The sequence below is a fragment of the Nicotiana tomentosiformis genome, chromosome 11, assembly GCF_000390325.3.
Source record: "Nicotiana tomentosiformis chromosome 11, ASM39032v3, whole genome shotgun sequence".
Lineage (NCBI taxonomy): Eukaryota > Viridiplantae > Streptophyta > Magnoliopsida > Solanales > Solanaceae > Nicotiana > Nicotiana tomentosiformis.
In genome coordinates, this window is record NC_090822.1 from 21,866,083 (window position 1) to 21,882,490 (window position 16,408).

General features: G+C 41.0%; 1 protein-coding gene across 3 annotated transcripts in view; it reads right to left on the reverse strand.

Annotated features, from left to right (window-relative positions):
- Nucleotides 1-15,125: 15,125 nt before the first annotated feature.
- Nucleotides 15,126-16,408, reverse strand: part of LOC104110863 (uncharacterized) — a 36,092-nt gene continuing 34,809 nt past the window's right edge. For all 3 annotated transcript variants that reach the window (XM_070188016.1, XM_070188017.1, XM_070188015.1), the window contains 3 exons: nucleotides 16,098-16,171; nucleotides 15,956-16,009; nucleotides 15,126-15,883 (listed from right to left, as the gene is read on the reverse strand). In XM_070188016.1, coding sequence (XP_070044117.1) covers nucleotides 15,598-15,883; nucleotides 15,956-16,009; nucleotides 16,098-16,171 — 414 coding nt within the window. In that variant the 3' untranslated portion in view covers nucleotides 15,126-15,597. The remainder of the gene's footprint in view (nucleotides 15,884-15,955; nucleotides 16,010-16,097; nucleotides 16,172-16,408) is intronic.

Here is a 16,408-nt window from a genome sequence, read left to right on the forward strand (position 1 = left end):
TATTTTTGGACTTGTGTGCATGTTTGGTTTGGAGCCTCGAGGGCTCGGGTGAGTTTCGGATAGGCCACGGGATGTTTTGGACTTGGGAAAAATCTAGTTTCTGCAGATTCTGGTGTCTGTCATATCCTTCTTCGCGTTCGTGAAGGTCCTCTCGCGAACGCGAAGAGTAATTTGATGAGGCTAAGACTTCTTCTTCGCGAACGCGAAGGCCTGGTCGCGAATGCGAAGTGATGGGGGATTTATCCTTCGCGAACGCGACCGGCTCAACGCGAACGCGAAGCATGTGGGGACCTCGGGGGGTCGTTCCTTCAGCGCGAACGCGAGCCATTCCTCGCGAACGCGAAGGTTAGAGGGGAGTGAACATCGCGAATGTGAGATGGGTCTCACGAACGTGAAGGCTTGGCATCCAGTACCCTTCGCGAACACGGCAGTGCTCTCGTGAACGCGATGAACACTGTCGCCCAGCACTTAACAGAACCCAAAACGGGATTTTTGCCAAAAACTCATTTTTCTCAAAAACCAAACGGTGAGGGGCGAATTTTCAAGAGTCATTCCTTCCCCAAATTATTGGTAAGTGATTCTAAACTATCTTCTTTCAATTACCCATTACATTTCTTGAATTTTCAACCTAAAATCTAGAATTTTCATGGTAGAATTAGGGGTTAGGGTAGAAAATAGGGATTTCAGGAATTTGGGGATTTAGACCTCAATTTGAGGTCGGATTCCAAAACTAATTACATATTCGGGCTCGGGGGTGAATGGGTAAAAGGATTTTGGTCCGAACCTCGAGTTTTGACCAAGCGGGCTCGGGGTCGATTTTTCAACTTTTTGAAGGAAAATTTGGGAAATTTAATTTATGCAATATAATTGATTCCTTTAGCAATATTTGATATTATTGAGTCATTTTTGAATAGATACGAATGGTTTGGAGGTGAATTCTAAAGGAAAAGCTGTGATTGAGAATTAAGTGGCATTCGGAGCGAGGTAAGTGTTGTGTCTAACCCTGACTTGAGGGAATTAGGAACCTTAGATTATTTGATAAGTGAAATTCATGTGAGTGGCGTATATGTGAGGTGACGAGTACCTATGCGCCGCCAATTTACCTATTTTTCCATGTTTCTCTGTTTTTCTGATATTGTCTCATTCCAATGCCAAATTGCTACGTGTTATACTAGTGTCGTTCAAATTATCGTTCTTATCATGTTTACGGAATTTTCTGGTAATAATTGAGTTTTTATTTCAAAGTTAAGATTGATATTATGGAACCAAATGTTGAAGTAAGGTTTGTACTTGTTATTCTATCTCCCTGTTATTATTTATGCATTGCATTATGGTAAGGGAGAGTGTTAATGCACGAAGGGTGATGTCGTGCCATATTGTGAGTGTTAATGCATGAAGGGTGATGTCGTGCCATATTGTGAGTGTTAATGCACGAAGGGTGATGTCATGAGTGTTAATGCACGAAGGGTGATGCCGTGCCATATTGTGAGTCTTAATGCACGAAGGGTGATGTCGTGCCATATTGTGAGTGTTAATGCACGAAGGGTGATGCCATGCCATGATATAAGAGTAAAAGCACGAAGGGTGATGTCGTGCCATTTCTATTAATTTTATGGTGAGGTTGAGAGTAATAGCACGAAGGGTGATGCCGTGCAATTTTCTTTACTATATTCAATATTCCTGTTGATTCATGGTATATTGACTGCTCTGGTGATCATTCTGTTGTAGTTCTTTATCTTGTATTCCTCTCAGTATGTATCCCCTCCCGACATTTCCTGTTTATTTCTTCATTCTTGTTATTTGCGTATACACTGTTAAATTGTACGGGTTGATTGTAGGTGCCTTGCCTTAGCCTCGTCACTACTTCGTCGATGTTTGGCTCGACACTTACCAGTACATGGGGTCGGTTGTACGGATGTTGTACTCTGCACTTTCTGTGTAGATTTTGATACCGGCTCAGGTTGATCGAGATTTGCTATTGGTCCGCTGTCCGGAGACTCAAGGTAGATCTGTCGGCGTTCACAGACCTTGAAGTCCCCGTCTATATTTTTATGTCCTACTGTTTTCTTTCATTCAGACCGTTGTATTTCTTTCAGACTATTACTTGTAGTAAGTTCTATAATGCTCGTGAATTGTGACTCCAGATCCGGGTGGTAGTAGTTAATACAGATTTATGATATTCCGCACTTGTTATATTTTATTGTAGTTAATTAAATGTTAATTACTGAACGGAAATAAGGAATTGGTAAATGATTCTCTAACATTGGATTGCCTAGCAAGTGAAATGTTAGGCTCCATCACGGTCTCGTTGGTGGGAAATTTCGGGTCGTGACATGAGTGTCTTTACTGTACCTCGTCTCTACTCCATTGAGGTTAGTTTTGATACTTACTGGGCTCCGCTGTGATGTGCTCACTCTACACTTCTGCACATTTTTGTGCAGAGCCGGGTAGTGAAGATATCAGACTTGAGCAGATTTAAAGCGTGATCATAAGGATTCAAGGTAGAGCTGCTTGGCCGTTGCAGTCCCTTGGAGTCTTTTCATTTCATTGTACTGTTAATTTGTAATCAAACAGTATTGTATATTCGGTCCTCGTGATCATTCCATGTATCCAGTTAGAGTTCGTGACTCAGTACTACCAGTCTTGGGAGGTTCTGTATTATAATTATTTCCGCTGTTAGATTTTTAAAAAAATGGCTTCAAAATGTAATAAAAATTGGCTTACCTAGTCTTAGAGACTAGGTGCCATCACGACGCATGTGGTGGGATTTTGGGTCATGACAAGTTGGTATCAGAGCTCTAGGTTCATAGGTTCTACGAGTCACGAACGAGTCTAGTAGAGTCTTGCGGATCGGTACAGAGAAGTGTGTACTTATCTTCGAGACGCTACAGAACTGTTAGGAATTTTCCATTTCTTTCATTCCTGTCGTGCAGAATTTGTTGAATTTGGAATTTGAACCTTGTATCTCCATTCTCTCACAGATGGTGAGGACACGTGCTACTAGGTTAGCTGAGCAGGCATCCGCACATACTGCTAGGGCTGCAAGAAGCCGGGGCCGAGGTAGGGCCGAGGAAGGGCACGTGCTACGACTAGATCACCTGTTAGAACAATAGTTGAGGAGCCACCAGTAGCTCCAGTTGGGGGACAGGTACCAGAAGCACCTGTTTTTACCCCCGGACTTCAGGAGACTTTGGCATAGTTCCTGAGTATGTTTGGTACATTAAATCAGGCGGGATTGATCTCTGTTGCACCAAACATACCGCAGATTGGGGGAGTAGCACAGACTCCTATCACAACTCCAGAGCAGCATGTTCATATTGGTCAGGTTCCGGGTGTAGTACCAGTACAACCTGTTATTCCGGTTTAGCCTGAGGTCGTGCCCGAGGCATCAGAAGAAGAACAAAAGAGACTTGAAAGGTTTAAGAGGTTTAGTCTACCAACTTTCAGTGGCATAGCTACAGAGGATGCCCAAGAATATTTAGAAAATTATCACTGTATTCTCCGCACCATGGGTATTGTGGAGGTGAGCGGAGTTGCCTTTACTACATTTCAACTGTCAGGCGCAGCATATCGGTGGTGGCAAATCTATGAAGAAGGTAGACCAGCTGATGCAATACCACCAACTTGGGCTCAATTTTCGGAAATGTTCTTGAAAGAGTTCGTTCCCCGGACTCTCAGAGATGCGCGGCGCATAGATTTTGAACGGTTGCGTCAGGGCACTATGACAGTGTCAGAATATGCCATCAGGTTCAGTGAGTTAGCATGTCATGCACCTATCTTGGTTCCTACAATCAGAGAGCGGGTCTGCAGATTCATTGAGGGGCTCGATTATGATATTAAAATATGCATGGCTCGAGAATTACAAACGGATGCTTCATTTTACCGAGTAGTGGAGATTGCAAGGAAGATTGAGGGTGTTTTAGGCGACAAAAGGGAGTCTAAGCAGGCCAAAAGATCTCGAAGATCTGGAGGGTTCAGTGGATTTTACTCTTCAGCTAGAACCCATTATAGCGGAGGCTCGAGCAGTCGGTCAGCTTAGTCCACACATCAGATTACTCGGGGTGCTCTAGTTTATAGTGCACCACCGATACAAGATTCTTATAGTGGTTATTCTAGTTATTCGGCACAGACTCAGTACGAGCAGTCGCGACCTCAGAGGGGTTGTTATGAGTGTGGTGATACTAGGCATATCATGAGAGATTGTCCCAGATTTGGGAGGGGTGGATTTCATTAGAACACTCCAGCTACAAGCTTTATTCCAGTTGATACTCCACGTGCACAGTCAGCTAGAGATGGAGGACGGGCGGCTAGTGGGCGCCTAAGAGGTGGAGGCCCGACCCGTTGATTTAATCACTATGATTTGGCTGAGGCCAATACACCAGATGGTGTCGTTACAGGTGCGATCCTGATTTTTATTATAAAAGGATATTTTTCTTAATTTGATTCGGTTCTGAATATTGAGGTGAATCCTCTTATTATGCTCCACTTATGGGTGAGCTTCGTAAATTTGTGACCCACTTATATGTGTATCCCTGTTGGGAGATTTAGAGATGTGAGCCTCTGTCTGTCATTTTATTTTTGTGCAACATTGAGGGCTATAAGTCCAAAAGCAAAATTTTATTATTCGATATAGTGGGTTTAATGTGTTTCAGAATAATTGATTCCAATTTTTATGAATTATACGCCCTACCGGTATGAGGGTTCATTATATGTTGTGAAAATTATTTATGAAATATATTGAAAAGAAGAAAGAAAGGAAATTGAAAATTTTAGTTGACACAATGTGCAAAATACTTGTGACTCGGAGTTGAGGACGAGATCCTCGAATTTTATATATGATGTGAAATATTTAAACCGGGCTGCAAGCCGCGATGGAAGTTATATAAGGACGAGGTCCTTGTGGTGAAATGTTTATGAGTTTAAAATTCTCCCTTGTGAAATTTAATTTGTGTAATAATATTAATAGGGAGTCATGCCTGTTAGGCTTATTTGATAATACTTGTATATTTTCTGTTCATTTTCATCCATTTTTGTGCTGTAAATATTGAGTTTTAGCCTATAAGGTGAGTGCACAGGTGGCGTTAAATGTGACTCATTAATCTGAGTAAGTAATCATGAGGTCTTCATGCCTCACGTTCTGTTGTCAGTGTTGTGAAAATTCGAAACGAGGTGATGATTAATATGAGATTAATTGATGATGTTGGAATTAATTATGAACAGCTTTTAAGACCAGAGATGTGGTGATGAGCATACATATGATGTGCTTCATGTCCTGATATCATTATGATCAGGCAATGCTGAGATTAATATTATTGATATATACCCTGTGGTATTTTGTTGGATTGTGGATATGTTGTTAAGAGTTGTTTGGGTGTTACTCTGGCAGGTGGATAGGCCCAATTACAGGGGAGACTCTGCCAAAATTTTTGAAAAATTTGCAAAAGAAGAGATAAATATGTTATGTGTTTGAGGGCGAATGATCCTAAGCGGGGAATAATATAGCACCCCAGAGAAAATTTTGAGTTACTTCAACACTATTGAGAAAATTTATATGTGCATAGGCACGAGTTGCTATAGCCAGTTGAGACTAATGTTGTGCGTTATTGTGAGAATTCAGGCATTTTTTGAAATGATTGGAGAGTTAGGGATTTTGCTTTAAAGCTTATAAGAATGGAGAAAAGAAATAATCCCAATTGAGATGGTGTTGTCGGACCCGTGTTGAATTTCGGGAATATAAAATCACTCACAAGTATGTGTGCAAGAATATACTCAGTAATTTAAAGTCCTCAGAAAGATTCTTAGCACGTTCGAGGACGAATGTTTGTTTAAGAGTGGAGAATGTAACGACCCGACTTGTCGTTTTAAGAATTTACGCCCCGTTCAGTGACTTAAGGTCTTGAGCAGCCTCGCAATATGTATTATGACCCGCGTGTGTGGTCGAGTTTGATTTACGGATGATCCGGAGAGATTTGAGACACTTAGTCCCTCAGATGGAAGCTTAAGTCTTAAGATTTTTACCATAGTCGGAACTGTGTAAAGACAACTCCGGAATGGAATTTTGATGATGTCAATAGCTCCGTTTGGTGATTATGGACTTAGGAGCATATCCGGAAAAATTATTTGGAGGTCCGTAGAGGAATTGGCTTGAAATGGCGAAAAATGAATTTTTGGGAAGTTTGACTGGGGGTTTGACTTTTTGATATCGGGGCCGAAATCCGATTCTGGAAATTGGAATAGCTTCGTTATGTCAATTATGACTTGTGTGCAAAATTTAAAGTCATTCCAAATTGATTTGATGTGTTTCGGCACAAGATATAGAATTTAAAATCTCAAAGTTCATTAGGCTTGAATTGGGGTATGATTCGGGGCTTTGATGTTGTTTGATGTGATTTGAGGCCTCGAGAAGGTTCGTGTTATGTATTGGGACTGGTTGGTACGATTGGACGGGGTCCCAGGGGGGCCGGGTTTGATTCGGGGTGGTTCCGGACCAAGTTTGGGTGTTTTGATGCTGCTGATTGCTGGTTTTGGTGTTGTTCTTCACGTTCGCGAGGAGCCTCTCGCGTTCGCGAAGAAGGATTTTGCTGTTAGGACTTTGTTCTTCGCGTTCGCGAAGAAGGAAATTTTGTTGTTCGTCGTCAGAGGCTCATATCTCGCAATCTATAAGGAATTTGGAGATGATCCATAAATAAAAGTTGTAGCCCTTTCTGTCTAGTTTTCAGAAATGTAAACCATTTGTCATTTGGAGTTGCGTACAAAGCATTATGGTAGATATACTATAGGCTACACAGGGCTGATTTTGGAAGCTTATATCTCGTAATCTATAAGGAATTGGTAGATGAGAAACAAACGAAAGTTATATCCTTGGAGTCTAGTTTTCATAAAGTCAAAACATTCATCATTTGGAGTTTTGTACAAAAGGTTATGACCAGTATACTAAAGTCTGTCTGAGAAGAGTTTGAAAATAACTTTTGAAGAATTTGTTCTTCGCGAACACGAGGGGAGTCTCGCGAATGCGAAGAACAAACCCCTGGGCAGCAGAATAAAGTCCAAATTCGTGTCATTCTTCCATTTTTGGACCAAGGAAGCTCAGGTGAGGCGATTTTTCAAGAGTTTTTTAAGGAAAATATTGGGGTAAGAATTCCTAACTTGATTTTGGATAAATTACATGAATGTATTGTTGTTTGTATCACTAAATTAGTGAATTGGGTTGAAAAATTTAGAAAACCCTCTTGGTTTAAATTTAAGATTTGGAGGTCGATTTGTTATTGGAATTCGATAAAATTGGTATGGTTGAACTCGTATCGGAATGCGTGTTCGGATTTCATAAAAATTATGTCGGGTACCGAGAGGCGGGTCCCACGTTGACTTTTATTGATTTTTTGGAATAAAATTTTAAGTCGACGTATTATTATCCGGAATTATTTCCGATGAATTTTAATGAAGTTATACAATTAATTTGGATAGATTTGAGCTGTCCGGAGGTCAATTCAAGCAAGAAGGCTATTTTGGAATATCGGCCTAACTTCAAAAAGGTAAGTGTCTTGCTTAACCTCGAGTGGAGGAAATTCCTCTTAGGCATTGAGTCTTATGTGCAACTTGGGTAATTGAAAATCATGTACGCGAGGTGATGAGTACGTACTTGGTTTATATGTGCAAATTTTATTGAGTTAAAGTCTTGAGCATATTATGTAGTAAATTGGATAATTGTTGGCATATATTTTATCATCTACTTGTCGTGCCTAAACCCTTGTTGTTAACTCTGTTGTTATATGACAATGTGATGTGATTGTTATTTGATTATTTATGAAATTTTGTGAATTTGTTGGCTTGATAATTTTTGGAATTTAATTTCATTTTGGATTTTTCCTCTACAAATAATTAATTAAATGAGCTTAAGAAGAGGTGTTTATATAATTATTGAAAATTTGATCTTTTATGAAGACTTTGTTTTATGTTGAGTAATTTCTATCTTTATTGATTGTTTTTGGGTGTTGTACACATTGTATGGAGCATTTGGCTATTTGCTGTAAAATTAATTGACTTGGTTGTAGCTTTAAAATTTGGTTGTGGCCATTGGGCAAATTGTCATATGAATTGATTTTTGTTATGTTGTTGTGATAATTTCCCGTGTAAATCATTGTGTTGTGTGAGTTATTATTTTGGGGAGATAAGGGTGGCATTTCATCGTTGATATTATGTGGTTATAAGGGTGGCATTTCACTGTTGTGTTTGTTGGCTATTGATATTGTCTGGGCGGAGCGATAAGGGTGGCTATAGGAGCGATAAGGCTGGCTATTGTCAGGGATGATATGTGATGATGTGGGGTTGTGGTGATTTTCATGTGATGTTGTGATTTTCTTGTGTTTATTTTTATACCTTGTGCAACTTGTCTTGTTGTTACTAAATTGATAATAATCTGATTTTGTTGAAATTGGGAGCCTGTGGCTATTGCCAGTCGGTTTATAAAATGAAATGTGGGCACGAGGTACCGTGAATTATGATATAAAATGGGGATATTGGCAGGTGAATTGTCCGTGCAGTTGTGATATAAAATATGGGCACGAGGTGTTGTGATGAAATGATAATGATATTTGGCACGTGAATTGTCCATGCAGTTGTGATATGAAATGAGGGCACGAGGTGTCGGGCAAATATGATGATTAAATTATGGGCACGAGGTGCCGTGGAATTATGAAAATGGGTCGAGACCCGTATTTACGAAAAATATAAAAATGGACTGAGACCCGTATTTTGATGATTTTGAAATGAGGTGTCACATGGTGACTTTTTAATTGAAAGAAGTATATTTAAAATATTTATTTGAAAGGATTTTTACTTAGAAAGTATCATATAAAAGAATTGTATTTTGAAAGATATTTATTTGAGGAAATTGTATTTGAAAAGATTTATTGAAAGAATTATATTTGAAAAATAATTATTTGAGAGAATTATGTTTGAAAGAAAGTTATCTCGAAGAACTATGTGAAAGACATTTATTTGAAGGGCTTGATTTAATTGGGTGTAATTGTGTTTATTAATTGTTGAGTGATATTAATGGTGTTCTTGTTGTCTGTTGTGCATATCACTGGTTGTTTTATCATGCCTTTATTATTATTTGTTTTCTATTATTTTGTATATTATATTACACAGGTTATTAGACTAGTGAGTGTCTTAACTGTACCTCGTCTCTACTCCATTGAGGTTAGTCTTGATACTTACTGGGCTCCGCTGTGGTGTGCTCACTCTACTCTTCTGCACATTTTTGTGCAGAGCCAGGTATTAAAGATATCAAACTTGAGCAGAGTTAAAGCGCGATCATAAGGATTCAAGGTAGAACTGCTTGGCCGTCGCAGTCCCTTGGAGTCTTTTCATTTCATTGTACTGTTAATTTGTAATCAAACAGTATTGTATATTCGGTCCTCGTGATCATTTCATGTATTCAGTTAGAGTTCGTGACTCAGTACTACCAGTCTTGGGAGGTTGTGTATTGTAATTATTTTCGCTATTAGATTTTTTTTAAAAATGGCTTCAAAATGTAATAGAAATCGGCTTACCTAATCTTAGAGACTATGTGCCATCACGACGCCTGTGGTGGGATTTTGGGTCGTGACACCAATGCCACCGTCTTGGCGTGACAATCAAGGATAGCATGATAGGGAAACAACCAGTCCATGCTCAAAATAACATCAAAATTCACCATACTGAGCAATAATAAATCGGCTCTGGTCTCAAAACCACTAAGAACAATCAAACACGACTGATACACACGGTCAACAACAATAGAATCACCCATGGGTGTAGACACATAGACAGGTGAACTCAGAGAATCACGGGATACATCCAAGTATGAAGCAAAATAAGATGACACATAGGAATAAGTGGAGCCTGGATCAAATAAGACTGGTGCATCTCTATGACAGACCAGAACAATACATGTGATGACAGAATCGGATGCAACTGCCTCCGTCCTAATAGGAAGGGCATAATATCTGGCCTGGCCTCCCCCTCTAGGGCGACCTCTACCTGTCCGACCTCCACCTCTAGCTGGCTGTGCAGGTGGGGTGGTAGCTGGTACAGTAACCATAGCCTGAGGACCTGGTGGAGCACGCGGTGCCTGAGAAATCTGTGAAGGTGTATACCTCCTAAATCTGAGGCAATCCCTCACTATATGGCGGGTGTCACCATACTCAAAACAAGCTCTCGGAGGATGTGGCTACTGCGACTGGCTCGAGCCTGATCGACTGGACTGACCACTAAAAGCACCCCGCACATGAGGTACGCTAGACACTGGCAGTGAATAATAGGGATCCTGGGGCCTAGGAGTGGCCGGAGCACCGCTGGCGGCTGGAAGTGCTGAATGAACGGGGCGCCCCATATAACCCCTGCCCTGATGAGCTGTCGCTGGGGCACGAGTACCACTATAAGTGCCAGACTCTTGAGACCTCTTGGCCTCTCTCTCCTCTCTATCTCGAGTCAGCATACCCTCTAACCTCCTAGCAATCCCCACTACATGCTGGTATGCAATATCTATCTCCAACTTTCAGATCATACTTAATCTGATACTGGGGTTGAGCCCCTCAATAAACCGACGAACCCGCTCTCGCAGTAGCAACCAAGGCTGGTGCATGCCTAACAAAATCACTAAACTGGACCGCATAATCTGACACGGTCATAGAACCCTAGCGCAACTTCTCAAACTCTGCGCGCCAGGCATCTCTGAGACTCTGGAGAACATACTCCCTTAAGAACATATCTGAGAACTGAGTCCAAGTGAGTGAAGCTGCCTCGGCCGGACTACCCAACTCATATGCGCGCCACCACTGATAGGTCGATCCTCTAAGCTAGAACGTAGTGAAAGAAACCCCACTAGTCTCTGCAACACCCATAGTACGGAGGATACGGTGGCACTCCTCAAGAAAACCCTGGGAATCCTCTGACGCCAAGCCACTGAAAGTATAAGGGTGGTAATTCTTGTACCTCTCGAGCCTGAGCTGCTCCGCCTCAGAAATAGATGCCCTAACCTCGGGCTGAACTGGAGCTACCGGCTACATCGGTATGATCTCTGGAACCTGATCGACCTGTACCCGCTGCTCTGGGGTACTGGCGACTAGAGTCTATGCTCCTCCCCCAGCCTGAGATGTGGCAGGAGCAAGAGGTATCAATCCTGCCTGAGCCAAGGTACTGAATGCTCAGAAACTGGGCTAGAGTCTCCTAGAGGGTTGGTGCAGTAACAGGCGTCTCAGGTGCCTGCCCCCCAACTGGAGCTACGGGTGGCTTGTCTGTAGTAGCTCGTGCGGGTGCTCTGGCTGCACCACGTGAACTTCCCCGGCCTCTACCCCGGCCCCGGCCTCTCGCGGGTGTCTGGTCATCTGATCCAGCTATACTTGTCCTCACCATCTGTGAGAGAATAGAAAGATAGAATTTAGAATCCGAAGTCAACATCTCACACAACAAGGAATCAAAGAAGTGAAGTTTTTCCTAACATTTCCATAACCTCCCGAAGATAAGTACAGACGTCTCCGTACCAATCCGCGAGACTCTACTAAATCTATTTGTGACTCATAACACCTATGAACCTAGAGCTTTGTTACCAATTTGTCACAAACCCAATTTTCCTCTGTAGGATGCCGTGATAGAACCTAGTCTCTAAGACTAGGTAAGCCTAACAGTTATGCGAAATAACGGAAATATAAAACTGAAAATCAAATCTCAACATATAACATAAATCAAATTGCGATTCAAAATAGATACAACTCCCAAAATCCAGTAGAAATAAATCACAAGCTTCTAAGAGAAAATACTAAGTGTCTCTATACATCAAAGTCTAAAGAGAATAAGGGAAACAACATAATAAGGATAGAGGGGGGACTCCAAGGTCTGCGAACGCTGGTAGATATACCTCCACGTACGGTCCGGCTAACTGGTATCTGGTCTGGTAGGAAGAGCCTGGATCTGCACAAAACAATTATGCAGAAGTGTAGTATGAGTACACCACAACGGTACCTAGTAAGTGTCAAGCCTAACCTAGGTAGAGTAGTGACGAGGCCAGGTCAGGGCCCTACTGGAATAAAAAGAAATGAGGCAGAAAATATAATAATATAATGAAATGACTGAGAAATGAACAACAAGAATTTACAGAAAGGTAACAGCACAGCAAATAGAGGTAACCAACAGGGGCGCTCCCGAGGTACTGCCTCGTAGTCCCAAACGTAAATGCACAACAGGGGGATTTCCCGAAGTACCGCCTCGTAGTCCTAAAAGTAAATATGCAATAGGGGGATTTTCTGAGGTACCGCCTCGTAGTCCCAAAAGTAAATATGCACAACAGGGGGGATCTTCCGAGGTACCGCCTCGTAGTCCCAAAAGTAAATATCCAACTCATAAAATTATGGAACAACGAATTTACGACAAGGAATCCTACAATTAAAGACCGAATACAATAATCAAGGAAACAGGTAATTCAACTAAGCATGTTGCACAAATTTCAAATAAAGGTTAAGATACGTAGACATGCGATACTAGGCTGAACATGACTGGTACACATGCTAAGGAAACTCAATTAAGGGATTTAAAAGAAGTCTACTCAGCAAGAACCGTAATTTCCACAATTTTCCCGTGTATGCACTCGTCACCTTGCGTACACGGCGCTCACATATCACAAATTGTTACAACTGTACCAAAACATAAGGGAATTTTCCCCCACACAAGGTTAGACAAGTCACTTGCCTCAAATCTCGCTCAATCAATCGATAAGGATGCCTTTCCCTTGATTTTCCGACTCTGAATGGACCAAATCTAGCCAAAAATAATTACATACCATGAATACAACTATAAGAAATTAATTTAAATCATAAATCTACGACTTTAGCAAAAAATTGAAAAACCGCCCCAAAAAGTCGACCCGGGCCCACGTCTCGGAATCGGGTAAAAGTCACAAAATATGAACACACATTCGATATCGAGTTCACCCATACCAAAATTACACAAATCCGATACCAAAACCTCGATTAAAATCTCAAAATTCGGCCTAAGGATCTTTCACCTTTTTCCCTCAATTTCTCAACCCAAATTCTTAATTAAATGAAGAAATTAATGATAGATTAGTGAATATTAATCAAAAATGAGTGTAGAATCCTTACCCAAATGTTTCATCTGAAAATCCCTCAAATATTTGCCTCAATCCTAGCTCTCTAAGTCCCAAAATGAAAATGAGATCAAACCCTCATTTTTCCCCTTTTTCTGCCTAGTCAAACCACATATGCGGCCCAAGAATCGCTTTTGCGATACCGCACCTGCGAAAAATCATCGCAGGTGCGAAAAACACTTAAGTCCTTGACATCCGCTTCTGCGGTCAAGAGCTCGCATTTGCGGAATTGCTTCTGCGGTACAAGGATCGCACCTGCAACCCAAAGCGCTTTTGCGCTCCTACCATCGCAGAAGCGAATGCGCTTCTGCGGAAAATGTTTCGCTTCTGCGACCACTGCTGGGCAAGGCCAGCTTTGCATCTGTGACTCGAAGCTCGCTTATGCGAGTTCGCACCTGCGGCCAATCCCACCGCAGGTGCGATGACACCAGAAACAGCCTAGCATCAGTTATTCCTCTAAGTCCAAAAATGATCCGAAAATGATCTGAATCACACTCGAGGCCCCCGGGACCTCAACCAAAAATACCAACAAGTTCTAAAACATCATATGAACTTAGTCGAGCCTTCAAATCACACCAAATGATGCTAGAAACACGAATTGCGCATCAATTCTAGCCTAATGAACTTTAAAACTTCAAACTTCAAACTTCAACATTCGATGCCGAAACCTATCAAATCAAGTCCGGTTGACCTCAAATTTTGCACACAAATCATAATTGGCATTACAAACCTACTCCAACTTACGGAATCGAAATCCGACCCCGATATCAAAAAATTCACTCCCGGTCAAACTTCCACAAAATCATTCAATTTTTCAGTTTTCGCCAATTGACGCTAAAATGACCTACGGACCTCCAATTCAACATCTGAACACGCTCCTAAGACCAAAATCACCCTACGGAGCTATTGGAACCGTCGAAACTCCATTCCAGAGCCGTCTTCACATAATTCAACCTACGGTCAATTCCTACGACTTAAACTTTCATTTTAGGGACTATGTGTCCCATTACACTCCGAAACCAAAAATAAATCCTCCCGGCAAATCGCGTAACCACAAAATGAAGTAGAAGGAGCAATAAATAAGGGTTCGGGGCTAATACTCTCAAAATGACCGGCCGGGTCATTATAGTTTAATGATTGAAAAATGCGAACCAACCAAACATATGCACACCCCTAGTTACACCATGTGCCAATAAAATGTATCAGATGAAGCAATCAAACAAATATCCCCGTATTTTCCTTCTCTTTCTTATCACCCAAAAAAAAAAATAGATCTCCCCTTCCCCCGGTTCTGCCTATATCTTCTCCTTCCCTCCTATCCGTCTTCTTCTTTATCGAAAACAAATTATTCAAACCTTTTACCTTTACAATCAAATATCAAAAGCCTCTCTTCTTGAAAATGTGAAATAGAACAATCATTCGCACTCCAAATTGAATTTCTCTGTTCAGATTTTTATACACTTTTAGTTGCACATCCGGTGTAGCTAAAAATTATAGTGGTTTCGTTATGTAAGAAAACAACACAAGGACAAACAACAACAAAAAGAATACGGGGTAAAACACATGTTTTTGCCATATCAGCAGGAATAAAGTAACCTCACCCGCTCAAAAATTTGGGTAAAGCACACGTTTTTGGTTCAGGAGACGCACGGCGCCTGGAACCATATGCAAATTGGACATTTCAAGTCGATTTGATTAGATTTTTCTCGAATACACCTACTGTCCTTTGTTAAACTATTCTCAAAATAGTATTAGAACTTAGAAAGTCTCATTGAAAAGGATGAATTTGAATCCTGAAGTTATCAGTCAAACAACTTGATACTCCAAGTCCAAGACAAATATCTTGGACTCCAAATCATTCACGTTGATACAATTACATGCAACAGTTAAAAAGGTCGAGCATGCTTCTGACGGCTTGCTAGTTCATCGTGCATAAAAATGAACTACCACTTTGATGGTTTTATTGGTTATGAAATAACAATGAACTCAATGATTCAATGCCTATTATATAATTATAGTCAATCAATCAATATACAGCAGTTCCATTTAATACAAAAGAATTGATCTTGTAATCTGGCTAGCTTTCAAAGGACGAGTATTAAGGAACAAACATCTAAACAGAACAATCGTTCATCTCAGTGGAATGAATTTACGAGTGGTAGTATACATGTCAAAAAAACATCTCCCACCAGGTTAAAAGCGTCGTCACCAATTCAGTCAGGATTGACCCACAAAGAACTGCAGATTACTTTCTCTATTGGATAAGTGCGACAGGCCAAATATTTTCAAACTGATACCAAACTGTAGTTCCGGCAAGGCTCTTGGCGCTTAAATGTCTCGAGGTTTAGGCTCAAATGTATGGTTAGGGGGAAGGGAAGCTTGTCTTGGTGACTCGGATAGTTGAGCCCGAGATCTTAAGACGCACTGCAAAAGATATGCCAACCAAGTTTTTCTCAGTCAGAGAATGGTTGGGAGTCCATGCAAAGATGGACTAGTTTTCTCTGGTATTGTCCATAGTATTCACCGACTGCAGTGACATCTTCACTTTCTGGGTTCAGACCCGGCAAGTTAACCAACTTATCTGAAGATCTTAATTCATCATCCAAGCTAGACAGATATTCACTATGGATTTCCCGGCAAGCAAGTATAAACATGGCTGCTGTATCTGGTTGTTGTGCCCCACGAAGAGCAGCCAATGCCTCTGGCAATGCACCAGCAGCAACATACAAGATAAGTGCCCTGCATTGAGTTATTACTAGATAAGAAAACCATTGATTTTCTAGAAAATATCAGATGAAGAGATGATGATACCTCCAAATGTTGTGTTCAGAATGAAGAACATGCTGAGCCCACCTTAGCAAAACCCTGCAGGACAGACATTTTAACTTTTCCATATTGACAAGTATACTACTAATAATATCCACGTTCTCTTTAATCAAAGATAGGTATTAACCTTGCATAATCAGTTCCTTTTAAATGTGTTGCTGCTAATGTTGCAGCATCAGTCCAGCATCCAGCATCTTGTAACTGCCAAATAGATAGAACGTGAAATTAGCCAAAAAGTAGAGAAATATGAATGTGGCCTATCACTTGGAGTTGCAAAATCTGCACGCTAATGTAAGGCATAATCTCAGAACAATAAATTAGTAAGAGGAAACCAAACTCGTAGCAACTAGAGGATGCCCCTCTTGGAAGACCACAAAGATGAAAACACAACCCAGCTATGGGTGCATTTAGCACAAACAAGATTATTTTCGATGGAAA